The sequence below is a fragment of the Elaeis guineensis genome, chromosome 6, assembly GCF_000442705.2.
Source record: "Elaeis guineensis isolate ETL-2024a chromosome 6, EG11, whole genome shotgun sequence".
NCBI classification, from domain to species: Eukaryota; Viridiplantae; Streptophyta; class Magnoliopsida; order Arecales; family Arecaceae; genus Elaeis; species Elaeis guineensis.
Genome location: NC_025998.2, coordinates 30672252 through 30688981, shown reverse-complemented (window position 1 = coordinate 30688981; position 16730 = coordinate 30672252). Strand labels below are relative to the sequence as shown.

General features: G+C 49.3%; 1 protein-coding gene across 1 annotated transcript in view; it reads left to right on the top strand.

Moving 5' to 3' along the window:
- LOC105046912 (uncharacterized) overlaps positions 1 to 16173 on the top strand; it is a 35816-nt gene extending 19643 nt beyond the window's left edge. The window contains exon 2 of the mRNA XM_010925665.4: positions 15742 to 16173. Within this exon, the coding sequence (XP_010923967.2) occupies positions 15742 to 15918 (177 nt within the window). The 3' untranslated portion in view covers positions 15919 to 16173. The remainder of the gene's footprint in view (positions 1 to 15741) is intronic.
- Positions 16174 to 16730: the final 557 nt, after the last annotated feature.

Sequence of the window (16730 nt, the reverse complement as noted above, 5' to 3'; positions counted from 1 at the left end):
CGCGCTCACCTGCGCGCCCACGAGCTCACGCCACGTCCACTCGCGCACCTAGGAGAGAATTCAACGTGAAACAATTTTTCATATTCCAAAAAGAAACTTTTGTTTCTTCACAATGACATCTATATCCTTTTGGATTCCTTGCATAGTATCTTCATTTTCTATAATACCGTATGCGTCTTTCTTTTATTTTAATTTTATTTTAAGTCCAATTTTCTTCAAACTTGAATCTTTTTATCTATGAATCGGACTCTTTGTATCGGCGATCATCTTTCTGTAAAACATAAAAAGAAGCATCAAATTCTTAATAAATAAAATAAATTAAATATGATTTTCTGCTTTAAATGACTTAAATTAAGTGTTTATCAAGAGGAGGTGCTAGGGCAGACCGAGACATGGGGGATACAACCGATGGTGAGGTGGACAACTGGGGCAAAGGAGATGGAGGAATAGATGGTGGAGGGTTGGCCTCTTGTAGAAGCCGAAGTGATGTAACACCCCATGGCAGGGAAGAGGGAGATGGTGGTGGTGGACAATCCAATGGAGAGTGAGATTGAAAAGAAAAGATAGATTCATTAAAGCGAACATGTCTAGCGATATATGTAGATTTGTTTTCACATCAAGACATCGATAGGCACTATGAGAGGGATTATAGCCGAGAAATACACACAGTTGAAAGCGGTACTCCATTTTATGACGATTGTAAGGACGAAGAAAGGGAAAGCATAGACATCCAAAAATTCGTAGGAAGGCATAGGATGGTGGTTTATTGTAAACCAGTTCGAAGGGGGACACACCACTAGAGACTTTAGATGGCATCCTATTAATGAAAAATACAACCGTTTCAAAGGCATAGTGCCAGTACAACATGGGTACGATGCATGAGCAAGAAGAGACAGATCGGTTTTCGTAATATGACGGTGACGACGTTCAACAGCCCTTTGTTGCTCGTGGGTGTGGAGAGCTGCGATACGATGGGTAATGCCAATTTTACTAAAGAATTGAGGAAGAGAGCGAAACTCTCCTCTCCAATCAATTTGGATTGATTTAATAGTACAAAAAAATGTCGTTCAACCAAAGCTTAAAATTGTAAGAAAATAGAGAACACATCAGATTTGCGCATTGATGGATAGAACCAAATATATTTACTGTGGTCATCAACAAAAATTACATAGTAGCGGTGTCCTAACAAAGATGGAGTAGGAGAAGGACCCCAAACATCACTATAAATGAGGTCTAATGGAAATTGACTACGACGATGGGACGGAGATAAGTGCAACTTACTGGACTTGCCTAACTGACACGAGGGACAAAGAGGAAGAAGATATGTAGACTTGCAGGGAAGATTATTGGTCTTCATCATGGAGCGAAGCAAGCGATAATGAGGATGGCCCAAACGGTTGTGCCAGCCATCAAGAGTGGTACTCTCGGCCATGTGAACAGATGCGAACAAAGAAGAAGGACTGAAACGGAGAGTGTATAATCCTCCTTCACTCGGATCGGATAATACTGTGGTCTTGGTGGTTCGATCCTTCACAAAAAAATGATATGGGTAAAATTCAAAAAAGATATTATTATCTTTTGCAAACTGTTGCACGGAAAGTAAATTTTTAGAAATAGAGAAAACGTGTAAGATGTTAAATAATTGAAAAGAAAGAGAAGAGTGAGGGGGAAAAAGAACCATAATCAATATGTGATATATGTAATCCCTGACCATTGCCTACATGCACCTGATCAGGACCAGTGTACTCAGTATAGGAGGACATAGAATGAATGTCAGGAGTAACATGGTGAGATGCTCCTGTATCAAGGTACCAGATGAGGGCGGAGGATGGGTGAGGGGTAGGGAGAAGTAGCGAATTAGGGTGATGGTGAGATGGATTTGGATTTGGGTATGGTGAATATTAAAAATTTGTATTGGGTTGTGGTGAATATGGATAGGGCTGCTGAGAACGATAGAAGCAGATGGCATTAGAGTGGTTGTTACGATTGCAAAAGGAGCACCATTGAGAACCATGACCACCAGGTGAACCAAAATGACCACGACCTCGACCAAACCTGCCACGCCCCCTACGACCTCGATTAAAGCCATGGCCAATAGAGGGCCTAGGGTCAGTAGAAGAATGGGGGGATCGTTGAGCAGTATTGGCGATAGGATTGGTAGAAGGAGTAATATCAGCAATGGTTAATTTTCTGAATGCCCGCATGCTTTCATGGCTAATGTTGGGTATAAAATACCCACAGCCGAAATCCTCAGCGGAATCGACCACAGGACAGCTCCGCCCGGACTCCTACGGGAGCCGGGCTCCGCCGCCGACATCGACTACAGGACAGCTCCGCCCGGACTCCTACGGGAGCCGGGCTCTGCCGCCGACATCGACTACAGGACAGCTCCGCCCGGACTCCTACGGGAGCCGGGCTCCGCCGCCGACATCGACTACAGGACAGCTCCGCCCGGACTCCTACGGGAGCCGGGCTCCGTCCTCAGCGTCGACCGCTGGTAAGTCTCGTCCGGACTCCTACGGGAGCCGGACTTCATCTTTGACTTTCATTGCAGGAAGACTCCGCTCGGACTCCTACGGGAGTCGAGCTTCGTCCTCAACTCCAACAGCTGCCAGTAGCCTCCGTCCGGACTCCTACAGGAGCCGGACTCTGCCAACAACGTCAACTGCAAGCGGACTCCTACGGGAGCCGGGCTCCACCCACGACCCCAATCGCAAGGAGGACTCCGCCCGGATCCATACGAGTCCCGAACTCCAACCGCTGCCGAGCTTCAGCCGGCAGATCTGCACTCCCAGGCCACAATCACGGCCACGATCCTGCTCCACTTCCTGCGGCGGACTCCGCGCAGCTCCATCACTCCCTGACAGGCCGCAGTAACGGTCGCAACACTGCTCCACTCTCTGCGACGGATCCCGCGCCCACGCGGCTCCATTACTGCCTGACAGGCCACGATAAACGGCCGCGATCCTGCTCCACCTCCTGCAGCAGATATCGCACGATTCTCCCATCCGCTGGCAAGACGCCGTAGCATCCGCATCCCACTTCCCACGGCAGATTCCACGTGGCACGCCCCAGTGATGGCCACGGCTCCGCTCTACTACTCTTCGCAGTAGATTCCTCCTGACTAAGGGCGGCCCACCACCTGATGGTTACAAACGTCGCCATCAATCCGCTACCTCCCCCGCCTATAAAAGGGGGAACCCAGATACGTTATTCTATAAGCTCATTTCTTATCTCAAAACTCTGCTAAATTCTCCGTTCGAGCACTCCATTCTTGTTGAGGCAGAGAACTGACTTGAACGTCGGAGGGTCTTGCCGGAGCAACCCCACCTCCGGTTTAGACTTCCTTTGCAGGTCCCGGCGGCGACCGCGGCTTCCCCAACTCCAGCTTCTCCGGCGCAGGCAGATTTTTGCATCAACAGGATTGGCGCTAGAGGAAGGGGCTGAACCTTCGCAGCACCCTTGTTCTTAAAGGAGTGTTCAACGGAGCCGCCTCCGACCGCCTCTCCGTCACCCACTCCTAATCTTCCCCCGCGAGATCGACACTCGATGCCTCCACGCAAGGCATCCACCCGACGGTCCACGGCCTCCGCGGCCAGATCTCAGCTCCGGCCTCCCCTCCTGTTTCTCAGCCTCCTCCTCCCCCCTCCGGCAACGGCGGTCGGCGCGGAGCAATTTGACTTGCTGGCACAGCAGGTCAGAGGCCTCGTCGAAGCTGTGCAAGCAATGCAGCAGCAGCAACCGCAGGCGTCAGCGCACCCGGAAAGGGCATCGCCGGAATGCCAGAACCCGGCGGCGGGGCGGGCCACCTGGGCCAGCCGCCCCGTCCTTCCCGGGAAAACAAATCCGAGGGTAGAGAGCCCTCAATCGGACCACGACTCCACCCTGGAAGATCCCTGCCCCCGCTCTGCCAGAGGACCCTCGAGACTCGAAGTCGAGAGGATTTCCTGGACCGGAGGCTCCAGGAGATGAACCGGCGGATTGAAGAACTCCGCCACGCGCCCCCCGCTTATGGTGAGGATATTTGTACTGACCCTCCCTTCTCTCAAATGATCATGCAGGAACCGATCCCGCCAAATTTCAAGCTTCCCCAGTTCGAAAGCTACGACGGAACTTCGGACCCGGTTGATCATCTGGAAGCCTTCCGGACGATGATGCTGCTTCACGGCGCTCCTGACGCCATCTTATGCCAGGCTTTCCATCTACTTTGAAGGGAGCAACGAGGAACTGGTACTCGGCTTTGAAGCCGGGTACCATCTTTTCTTTCGATCAAATGAGCCACCAATTTGTGGCCCATTTTGTCAGTAGCCGGCGCCCCCGGAAGGGTTCGGAGTCCCTCATCAACATCAAGCAGAGGGAAGGGGAGTCCATACGGGCCTACGTTAACCGCTTTAACATCGCGGCATTGGAGGTCCGGAACTTGGACCAATCAGTTGCCATGGCCGCCCTGAAAGGTGGCCTTCAGAAGAATGATCTTTTGTTCTTCCTGGAGAAGAAGTACCCCAGAGATTTTGCCGATTTACTGGCTCGGGCTGAAGGATACGTCCGAGCGGAAGAAGCCTTCAAAATGAAGGATGAAGAGACAGCAAGGGAGTGGCAAGCGGGAGATTCGGATAAGCCCGCAGTTGAGAAAAAGCCAAAGGAAGCCCGGCCGCGTTCTCGATCCCCTCCTGGACATAAGCACGCCCATACTCCACCCCGGGCACGCGGGCAGAGAAGCCCGGACCGCTGGGTTCGGCGGGGTTCCCCACCAGGGAAATTCCGCAACTACGCCCCTCTCAACGCCTCAAAGGCCCAGGTACTGATGGAGGTCAGGGAGCAGCTCCCTAGGCCGGAGAGGATGCGCACACACCCCGGGAAGCGCAACCCCAACAAGTTCTGCCTCTACCACCGCGACCACGGCCACGACATGGAGGAATGCATCCAGCTCTAGGACGAGATCGAGGAGCTCATTCGGCGAGGTCGACTCGACAGATTCATCCGCCGCAGGCCTGAGGGTAGAGGAGACCGGCCAAGAACCCTTCCACAGCCTGAACCGCCGAGAAGGGAGGAACAACCCGGGGACCGGCCTCCCATCGGGACCATCGACTCCATCACCGGAGGGCCTCAAGGAGGAACGGGCCACCCGCGACCATGGAGCTCGAAAAACCTGTAACTGTATCACTTACGATTTCGCCTTGAATCTAATTTTCTTTCTACCTAACGTGCTCTTCCCACCTGGCATGGACTTGTTACGACTGGATATGATCCCTCCAAAAACCACAGCCATATCAGGAACAGGAGGAGAACCTCGTCTTGACATGAGCAGAGTCGAAGGCCCGGTTCTTTTAGACCGGATGGGGGAAGAGGCCTTACAACGCCCTAATGTGCCCCCACAGCCCTGTTAGGGACAGGAGGAGAACCTCAACCTAACTTGAGCAAAGTCAAAGGCCCGGTTCTTTTAGACCGGATGGGGGGAGAGGCCTTACAACGCCCTAATGTGCCCCCACAGCCCTGTTAGGGACAGGAGGAAAACCTCGCCCTAACTTGAGCAAAGTCAAAGGCCCGGTTCTTTTAGACCGGATGGGGGGAGAGGCCTTACAACGCCCTAATGTGCCCCCACAGCCATGTCAGGAACAGGAGGAGAACCTCGTCCTGACATGAGCAAAGTCGAAGGCCCGGTTCTTTTAGACCGGATGGGGGAGAGGCCTTACAGCGCCCTAACGCGCCCCCACAAGCCAGGCTGGTAACGAGAGGAGAACCTCACGCCGGCTCGAGCAAAATGGAAGGCCCGGACTCCTACGGGAGCCGGGTTCCGTCCACCGACGCCAAGGAAGACTTCACCCGGACTCCTACGGGAGCCGGGTTCCGACGCCAAGGAAGACTTCACCCGGACTCCTACGGGAGCCGGGTTTCGTCCACGATGCCAAGGAAGACTTCACCCGGACTCCTACGGGAGCCGGGTTCCGCTTACAAGGAAGACTTCGCCCGGACTCCTACGGGAGCCGGGCTCTATCCGCGACTTCTGCAGCAAGGGTTAATGGTGGCGAAACCCGGCCGCCTAACAAGATCGGATGAAAGGAAAAAGCCCCCCCCCGACGACGTCTACATCAGACAAGTCAAACGTCAAGAAAGGTTCGGCAGACAGCAATATTAGTGCAGCGTGCGGACGAGGTAATGCAAAATGCTCTTTTTATTTCATTCCCGATATGTACACTACAAGGCCAGGAAGGCCAAGGAAAGAAGGGCAAAACGACAAAAAGAAAGTAACTACATGATAAGACAGAAAGACAAAAGAGCTCTAAGGAGGCCCTGCTCCCTCCGACCTAGAGTTATCTATTCCGTCCCTCAACCAGGACTGCCTCAGATTCTCTATTGCTTCTTCTAGTTCTTCCCTCTTCCGCAGCGCGTCCTGGAGCGCCCGACGAAGTTGCTGGCTCTCAGCCTCCGCTTCTAGACGCCTCTTCCTCAAAACTTCGGACTCCGCCTCCGCGTCTGCGACGGCCTGCCGCTCAAGTGCCAGTTGGATCTTCACTTGTTGCAGCTCGGCTGTCTTCTCCCCGAGGGAGACAGAAATCCCTTCAACAGTGCCTCTCAGGGCTTGGAGCTCTTCGGAATCTTGGGCGGAAGTAAGCTGCGCCCTATTAGCCAGCTGCCTCTGGAGACGAACGACTTCGTTAGCCGCCGTCCGGAATCTCCCTTTATACTCTTCCACTTGCCGGTGCCAGCTGGCCCGCTGCACGTCGTGGCTCATCTCGGCGTCTTGAAGCTGCTTCTGAAGGTCGGAGACCTTCTGCGACCACTTCTGTCCATCATCGACCCGGGCCAAGAGCCGGGATGAGTTTCCTTCCAGCTGGCCGATCTTCCTCTTCGCAGCTGACAGTTCCACCTTAAGGGCGCTGATCCTGGCTTCTTGAGCCCAAATTCGGTCGCTGGTGCTCTTCTTGCATTCCTCGAGCTCCTTTGTGAAGTTCGCCTTCCTCCGGCTGTAATCCATGATCGCCTTCACATGGAGACTCCGAAAGTGGGCGGCCTCAGCGGCGGCTTCAGAATGGCCTTCTCTTGATTTGCGGAGCTCGCCTTCCGTCTTCTTTAACTTCTTCGTCAGGTGAAGGACCTCCTTTTTCAACCGCTGGATTGTCGATTTCAGCGGGACCTCCAGGGGCAAGGGGAGTGCTTCAGCAGGGCACTGCCATCGGAAGGTGAAAGCATCAAAGAACAACTCATTGCAAGGAGAAAAGTAGAAAGGAGGAGGGGGAAGGAGAAGCCATCCACAACAAGAAATTCGACTTTATTGATTGAATAATTTTGAAGACAAACAGAAAGGAAGTATGGCGACAAAATAAGGGCACAAGATCAGAGGTCTCAGACCTCAGGGGCGGGAGGTGGAGAACTCGGCGCGGGGGGTGCGACCACAATGGCGGCGGACGAGGGGCCGGCCTCGTCTTCAGACTCCTCAAGAAAGCCGAGGTCGAGTTCGGGGAATTTGCTGGCCACCTTCTCTTGGCAGAGCTCGAACCCCTTGGTGAATGCCTCCTGGCCGAACTGGACATTCAGGTCCCTCATCTCCGCAGAGGCCTTGAATTCCTCCACCGCAAGGGCCCTGGCCTTCGAGACCAGGATCGGAGTTTGCTCGACCAAATGGGCGACCTCGGCCTCCGCCTTCCTCACCGACTCCTCCAAGATCTGTCTCTCCTCTTCTCGGGCTTGCTTCTCTCTTTCCAGGGCCTCCTGGAGGGCGACTACTTCGGCCGTCTTCGCTTGGAGGCGAGCAACCTCGGCTTGGCAGCGTTCCTCCACTTGGAGGATGTCCCTCCTCATGCGGCTCGCCGCTCGACATAGGCGAAGAGCTGGTGCCCAATCTGCAAGGACGGATAGAGAATTACGACAAAGGCCGAGTGACCGTGTAAATAAATATCCGCTTACCTCGAGGAAGGATCCCAAAGAGTCCCAAGCTCGCTGCTCAGGATCGGCGCGGTCGATCCTCTCCACGACGTCGGACAGGATGCAGCCGTCGATCAGCCGCCTGATCAAGTCCCTGTCGTTGAAGGGATTCTCCGATCCCTCCTCGGAGCAGACGGACTCGTCTACAGCAGCTCGGTGGCTACTCGCCCTGCAAGCCACCGATTTCCTCCTCCTCCCCACGGCGGGCGCCTCCGTGGGGCGAACCCCCGGAGCGGGGGCCCCAGACGGGGGCTCCTCGAGGAGGCCCGGGGAGCCACTGGCTCGACATCTGAGGGAATGTCGATGGCCGGGGCCGCCTGGACGGGCGCGGCCAGGCTCGTCTCCTCCGCCCTGGCCCTCTTCGCTGATCCGGAGGTCGCAGCGCCCTTTCTCTTCTGAGCCCTCATGCCCCTGGCGAGCATCCGCGTCGCTTCGGCGTCCATTCCTAAAAAAAAGAAAGGGAAAAAAGAAGCAACACCAATCAATCAAGAGCCAGAAGTTAAAAAAAAAAAAAAAAAAAAAAGAGAAGAGAGAGAGGAGAAGAGAAAAAGAAAGAAAAAGGGAAGAGAGGTAAAGAGAAGAAGAGGAGAAAGGCAAGAAAAGAAAAGATAAGATGAATACTCGCTGGATCCTGGGGGCTCAGGCCGACGTTGAAAAGAAGCTGCTCCCTCAGAAGATTAGGAAGGGAAGGAGCGGGATAAGTCAGAAGCTTCTGGGCGGCTTGGAGGTCGTCCTCCCCCAGGCTGGGAGCCCGGCGGACAGAATCCCTCAGAGATCCCCAAGGGGGCAGACTCAGTTCCAGGGTCGGGCAGTGGACGAAAAGGTATTTCCCTTCCAATTGTGGATCGAAGAAGGGGCGCCTTTCAGCAACCCCTTCTTACCGAACTGGGGGAGAAGTACCACCAGTCCTTCGTCGAAGGATGGCGTTTGAAGGTATAAAAATGCCTGAACAAGGAGAGAGACGGCTGAACCTCGACTACGTGGCAGAGGGAGAGAAACCCTATCAAAAACCTAAAGGAATTCGGGGCCACGGAAGCGAGGGAGATGTCCAAGAAGCGGAAGAGGGCAGCGACAAAGGAAGGAAGCGGAAGCCGGAGTCCGGCACGGAACGCTTCCTGATACAAACAAAAGCGACCGGGAGGGGGAGTGCTGGCCCGGTCAGAGGGGCCAGGTAGCTCCAGGTCGTACTCCGGAGGAACTTCGTACTGAACCCTTATCAGAAGGAGTTCCTCCGAAGTCGAGGAACATGGAATAGCGTCCGGTGCGAAAACCGGGCGAAGCCCAGCCCCAGACGCAGGTTCGTCCACAGGGACAGGGACCTGGGGGTTTGAAGCAGAAGAATTCTCGGAGCTACCGGGAACAGAAGAGCCAGAGGACATTTTGAGTAGTTTCGAAGGGGGGATCTAAAGGACCCTAAAAAGACGGACCGAAAGGGGAACGAGAGGCCGAAGACTAACTCGGAGGGATGCACAAAAGTAATGACGAGAAAAGAAGCCCCTAGGCAGTGAGAGGAAGGTTGGTACTAACCTATATTGCTCTGAGGGACCTGAGGGACAAAAAACGGGAGGTGCCTACGACTCGAGAAGACGCTCGCTGAAGCAGGGCTCTCGAAGAGAAGACAGACACTAGTGAGAACTCAGGAACGGAGTAGGACGCCTAAAGGTGGGAGGACGGGTTTAAATAGACCCTGGGATCCGGCGCCATAATGATCGCGAATCCCCCAGGCCAGTCCGCATCCGACACGTGTCCCACTCCCCTTGACAGACGGCTAAAAGCGGCTGACGGTTGGCAGGATCATAATTGCGCCGTACCTAGGCCAGTGTACCTGCGGGAATTTCGAAGCGTCCCCTCGTACCGCTCCAATTCGAAAAGACTCCGGCACGCGCACATTTAATGCCAAAATATCTGGAGGCGGCAGTGCGCAGGATTCGAAGGGACGGTTTCGGCTGTGCCCATCTCTCTCTCTGTACTTCCTTCGTTTGAAATTCAAACTCGGAAGTAGGGGGACTGGTGTTGGGTATAAAATATCCACAGCCGAAATCCTCAGCGGAATCGACCACAGGACAGCTCCGCCCGGACTCCTACGGGAGCCGGGCTCCGCCGCCGACATCGACTACAGGACAGCTCCACCCGGACTCCTACGGAGCCGACCTCCACCGCCGACATCGACTACAGGACAGCTCCGCCCGGACTCCTACGGGAGCCGGGCTCCGCCGCCGACATCGACTACAGGACAGCTCCGCCGGACTCCTACGGGAGCCGGGCTCCGCCGCCGACATCGACTACAGGACAGCTCCGCCTGGACTCCTACGGGAGCCGGGCTCCGCCGCCGACATCGACTACAGGACAGCTCCGCCCGGACTCCTACGGGAGCCGGGCTCCGTCCTCAGCGTCGATCGCTGGTAAGTCTCGTCCGGACTCCTACGGGAGCCGGACTTCGTCTTTTGACTTTAATTGCAGGAAGACTCCGCCCGGACTCCTACGGGAGTCGAGCTTCGTCCTCAACTCCAACAGCTGCCAGTAGCCTCCGTCCGGACTCCTACAGGAGCCGGACTCTGCCAACAACGTCAACTGCAAGCGGACTCCTACGGGACCGGGCTCCACCCACGACCCCAATCGCAAGGAGGACTCCGCCCGGATCCATACGAGTCCCAAACTCCAACCGCTGCCGAGCTTCAGCCGGCAGATCTGCACTCCCAGGCCACAATCACGGCCACGATCCTGCTCCACTTCCTGCGGCGGACTCCGCGCAGCTCCATCACTCCCTGACAGGCCGCAGTAACGGTCGCAACACTGCTCCACTCTCTGCGACGGATCCCGCGCCCACGCGGCTCCATTACTGCCTGACAGGCCACGATAAACGGCCGCGATCCTGCTCCACCTCCTGCAGCAGATATCGCACGATTCTCCCATCCGCTGGCAAGACGCCGCAGCATCCGCATCCCACTTCTCACGGCAGATTCCACGTGGCACGCCCCAGTGATGGCCACGGCTCCGCTCCACTACTCTTCGCAGTAGATTCCTCCTGACTAAGGGCGGCCCACCACCTGGCGGTTACAAACGTCGCCATCAATCCGCTACCTCCTCCGCCTATAAAAGGGGGAACCCAGATACGTTATTCTATAAGCTCATTTCTTATCTCAAAACTCTGCTAAATTCTCCGTTCGAGCACTCCATTCTTGTTGAGGCAGAGAACTGACTTGAGCGTCGGAGGGTCTTGCCGGAGCAACCCACCTCCGGTTTAGACTTCCTTTGCAGGTCCCGGCGGCGACCGCGGCTTCTCCAACTCCAGCTTCTCCGGCGCAGGCAGATTTTTGCATCAACAGCTAAGTAATAGCCCATGAAGTTCAGTATATGTCGGAGGAGTATGTCGATTAAAAATACCAGGGACCGCATCTTGTAGATCATCGCATAGAGCACGCAGCACATGTAGATTAAATTCAGTAGGCTTGAGGGCATTACCAGATGCAGCAAGTTCATCAGCCACAGCTTTTACATGTCGGAGCAGAGAGGTGATGGTCTCATCTGATTTTTGACGAAGATTCTGCAACTCCAGATGCAGAGACGTGAGTCGGCTAGGAGATGCTGAACCAAAGGCTTCATGAAGAGTGCTCCAGCACTCAAAACTGGTCTCTTTGTCAAGAAGAAGGAGAATCAAATCTTCAGATAATGAAGCAATGAGAAGGCTTACGAGTTGGGCATCTTGTTGTTGCCAGGCAGCAATGGCAATAGGATCGGTGGGCTGTGGGTGAGAACCATCGAGGAACCCAAATAAGCCTTGACCTTTTAAGAAGGGAGTAATTTGTTTTCTCCAGATCAAAAAATTGGAGGTATTCAACTTGATGGATAAAAATGCTGTGCAGATGGAAATGTGAGAGGGGTCGTTGTGATTGGTGGTGGAGGAGAAGAGGGATTGGAGGAGGTGGAGATAGATGAACTGGTGGTCATGAGAGAGCACTGAAGGAGGAAGAAGGGATGCTCGTTGGAGCTTCAGGGCTCTGATACCATGACAATGGTAATTTCTTTATTGAGGATAATTTTTGATTTTCACACTTTCATTTCATTGATCTCCAATAGGAGTATTTGTAGATTACAATACCAGTAATTACAGTAATTACAAGAAAAAGAAATATTTTGATTACATACTCAGTAAGGCCAAAGAACCAAAAGTAGAATTGCTAAATAAAAAGAAACCAAAAATAGGTGTGCAGGCTAAATATGAATATATGTTGACTTACTAAACATAGAGAGAAAACAAATAAGAGTATATGCCAAAAGTAGAGTGATGAGGTGGAATGAATATGTGCTGACAGAGATGATGAGGCATGCCAAAAATTGATATAGTATGAGCTTGTGTACTGGTTCATTATTGATACGATACAGTATATCTGATATAGTATGATATTGGTTGATATTGGCAAACCTTATTTGGGATAGTCCAATTCAGAGATTCAGGTCCCAACGGGACGTCCCGCGGGACACCGTGATAGGGTACCATCCTACGTGTTGGGACAGACCATCCCACCAGCATCCTAGCATCCCGATCGGGATGCCTTGGGACATCCTCTGTCCCAAGTATCTGGATGGAGTGGGATGGGGACGCATCCCGTTTCATGAAAAAATCAGGACAGCCCAGTCCCACGGGATTTAAAATCTTGATCCAATTATTATTTTTGTCATCTTTTTCCCTAGAATACTCTCCACTTAATAGAAAAAGATGTCCGGTTTTCATATATCATCTCAGAGAATAGACATGTCGATGTTTACATAGCTCTACATGCTTCATCCAATATGTGGTTGCATACATATAACTTGTGTTGTTAGGATCAAATTTTGAAGTCAAAAGCAAACTCTCTCTCTCTCTCTCTCTCTCTCTCTCTTCTTTGCATTTGCGATACATTAACGGGAAAAAATAAGATAAGTATGTCACAATCAGTAAAATGGTAGACAAGCCGAGACAGGAGTCCAAGACAATTGCCACCAGTCCTATCGAGCCCCTCCTTATCTGCCCTCTAAGGACCATGATATGGCACCATTGATGTTAATCATGACCTTATTTTCTTCCTCCATCTCCATCTCGACTTTACATATTTCTTTTAGATTTATGTTTTAGCAATCCTATATCCTCTCCTTACTATTTGTCATTGAGAGCTGCTCTAGCACCACTCTTGGTTAGAGTTTGTCCAAGTTTATTGGGATGGGCTGTTTTTCTCTTTCTTTATTTTCCTTCTCTTTTCCCTCCCATGATATTTTAGTGATATCTATATCGCAAATTATATGATGATAACAAATACTTGCAATTATTGGGACTTAATTTCTGGAAGTTGATAGTGCAAAACTCTTGTTTTCAAAAGCAAATCAAGGTGAAAATATTCTGATGATAATGTCCATCAGAAATTAAAGAAATCATATTTATATGTGAAAGCAATTGGATTCCTATGAACTATCTTGTACTTTGATGAGATTGGGATGAGAAGGGGGGAAAGCCTGCTTTTTAAATTTGATGTTGATGTGAAGGATGCCAGAGTGGGACCGATGAAAAAGGATGCAAAGAGTGAGTGATGTCAATCTCCTTGGTCTCCTCCCATTAGCATTTCCGTTCCCTTTTAGGTTGGATACGTCAAACCCTAAAAAGCAAGGTTTTAAGTTTTGGTTGAGATCACATCTGTTTAGGCGGATAAACCAAAATTGACCCTGAATTTTGGGTTTAGGTCAATTTCATTGGTTTTGGTCAATTTCAGCCAAAATTTATCTAGGTGCTTGTTTTAAAGTTTTGATTTGCTGTTTGCTATTATATTGTAGTCATTTCTTTTTTATTTAAATATATAAGCTATATAATGCCAATTTAAATAGATTTTCTTTCTTTTTCTTAAGTTAAGAAAGAGTATAGATACATACGACCAAAGCCTCTAATATGGTCCTTAAAATAGTAGTTTACAAAGATTATTATAAACAACTAATTATGATACATTTCACAAAAAAAAAAAATACTTTGTGTGGAATAAATTTAGCATTTCATAACTCGATGAATTGGTCGACAGGTATCTCATTATTTTCATCATCCCTATCAACACTCCCATCCATATTGTGATGAGACCAGTATTTGCATAATCTGCCTCAAAATAATGTCTAGTACTGAACAGAGAAATGTAATTTATTTTATGCACTTGTCTCATTAGTTTATGAAATTTGTTATTTAACGAAAGAGAGTATATTCATCTGATATATTTAAAGCATTAGCATTAATACAGTTTAATGCAGCCTGAAAAAAACCAAACTATATAAATTATATTCCTAAATAAGTTAAACACGATTAAATGATGGGAAATAACTTTCCTTGATTTTTCTTTCTTAATTTTCTCTATTTTTGAATTTTTCTGACTTTTTAAACTAAAAATCCGATATACAGAGAGACACTTGAAATTGCGAAAACCAAACTCTACCTGCAAGACTGAAATTGAAAATGAAACTGAAACATAGTGCTTTAACCTTGTTGGAGGGATAATTCCTTTGTCTTATCTCAATTACTTTATATTTTCCCCCTCTTTTCCCTCTATCTTCTTTGATTTTGTTTGAAGCAAAGAGAACACACAAGACCTTTCTCTTCTACTCAATTGAACTCTTTATTCTGTGTTTCGTTCATCTGTGTGGTATTCATTAGTTATTCAGCCGATATCTCGTAAACTCCATGAAAGGAGACGTAATTAGAACTTGGCTTTAAGATTTGATCCTAATACCGTCTGTCACCTGTGGAACACTGTCCATGCTAGATGCCTCCCTTTCCCCTCTTTCCCTTAGATATCCATAAAAATTCTAGCCACTAACCATCTCAAGAAATCTGCACCCCAGATTTCCTCAAGAAAATGGGAGCCATGACATTTCTAAGTTTTTACTAAATTTTCAAATTTTAGATTCTGGTCAACTGAGGAAGTTCAATCCAACAAGATTTGGATTCTAATGGGAGAGAATGGTCTGGGCCCAAAAAAATTGTTTCCTCTCTCATTCTCTACGTCACAACACTTCTTTGCTCGCAAGTACATTCAAATATATTGAAATCAAATTTCAGTACTTTACCCAAACTTTCTATTTTATACTTAATGTGCATTACAGTGCCCACTTGCTAGAACTCAAGTCCAAGGATAACTAATCATGGATTCAGATATTACTGGCTATTATTTGGTGATGCAAATGGGCTTCGATATTATCATTTAACGTGATACTTCAATTTAAATTATGCTCATATTAGCTTCATTGTCTGCGAGGAGCAAGGCTTTTGCATTATAATTAAAACTCTGTGGCTCAGAGTTTGTGAGAGTGCCATTGGAATAGAGAGCATGCTCATCTACTCAATTCTTCACCAAACCAGCATAACCAAATGAGCTCTTCTTCTTTTATAAAATGCTTATCCCACATCCGATAACAAAACTGGTTTACAAAGATCAGCTTATATTTTGCAAAACGACAGAAATGTGTGGGTATAGCTTGGCATAAAAGAGATAGGAATGCTGACAGTACTTATGCTTGGAAGAAGTTAACAAGTCATTAGTTCCATCTCCTACAGGGAAAGATTAGGCTGTTGCAGGGATAATTCACAACATTCTGGGTTGATAGATATGAAGTGACTATTGGCTGTTATCAGATTTAGACTTTTAATGTTGGCTAGCCTCTTGGTGGCAATATCTGTCAAGCTTGATTAGTATGCTGTGATGGTTGAATATATTGATACCAAACCTAAATCATTTCTGTAGTGCTGAAATATGGTTGGATAGTTTTTTTTCTAGTTTATTCTACTGCTGATATTGTGTTTTATTCATTCAGGCTACTCTAATGGCGGAGCTGATGCTTTCAGGCAAGGCATCAGACCGGCTGATTCAAATGTATTCTCCATTTCTGGTTTTCGCCCTCTTTGCAATGCTACGAGGACTTTTCTCTCACCCTCGACGCACAAGTACTGCTGCATCTCATTCCTCTTCTGCTAGGAAGAAGAGGGCTTAATCAAAACCAAGTGGTGCTTTTCCATTTTGCACCATTCCGTAGCTGAGAAATTAGTTAGGATCTTCAGTTATAGTTGAGAAACTGGGGACATGCAAGATTTTTCTGTTTCAAGTATTGTGCTAGAAATAATTTATGATCACCTAAATGATTTTGCCTTTGAATTTTGTTGTAGTTTTTCTGTCTTTAGTTCTGACCAGTGTTTTAACGACAGAATACAATGCTCATTTAACAGGGCATCTATAATTAACTTTAGAATGCCGTGGTAAATTGTTACAATGATTTTAATGACATTAACTGTCGGAACATTTAAGAAACATTTACTACAAGATCATGGTCTTTGGAATTGAGATGGGGGGATATGCATAAACCGCCATTGCGATTCTCCTCTAAAAATCGGTTAATTTTACATAAAACAGCAGAGTGAGCAATCATTAGTTTGCAGGCTGTCTCTGAATCTTCCATTCAAGCAGTTGCATGAGGACAGCTCCAGGTCCAGCATATCCCGGAGATCGACCAAATTTGTTAGTGTTCTTGGATTTAATCTCAGATCTGGTCTGACTTTGTAATTGCATTTGTCATCCCGGAGTCCTGCCTTGTTTTGCCCGAAAGTCATATATTTCTAGGGAACTCAAACGAGGCTGAAGTCCATGTTAATTCTCAAGTACTTGCCATACTGCCATGGCTGGTCTGTCATGCCTGCATCTTTGTCATGCAAACTTACTCCTTGTTCATGGTTTTTGATTAATGTAGATCTACAATTGACTACCAGGGCACTGTAGTATACGGTGACGGACATGGGATGGCCTGAGGAG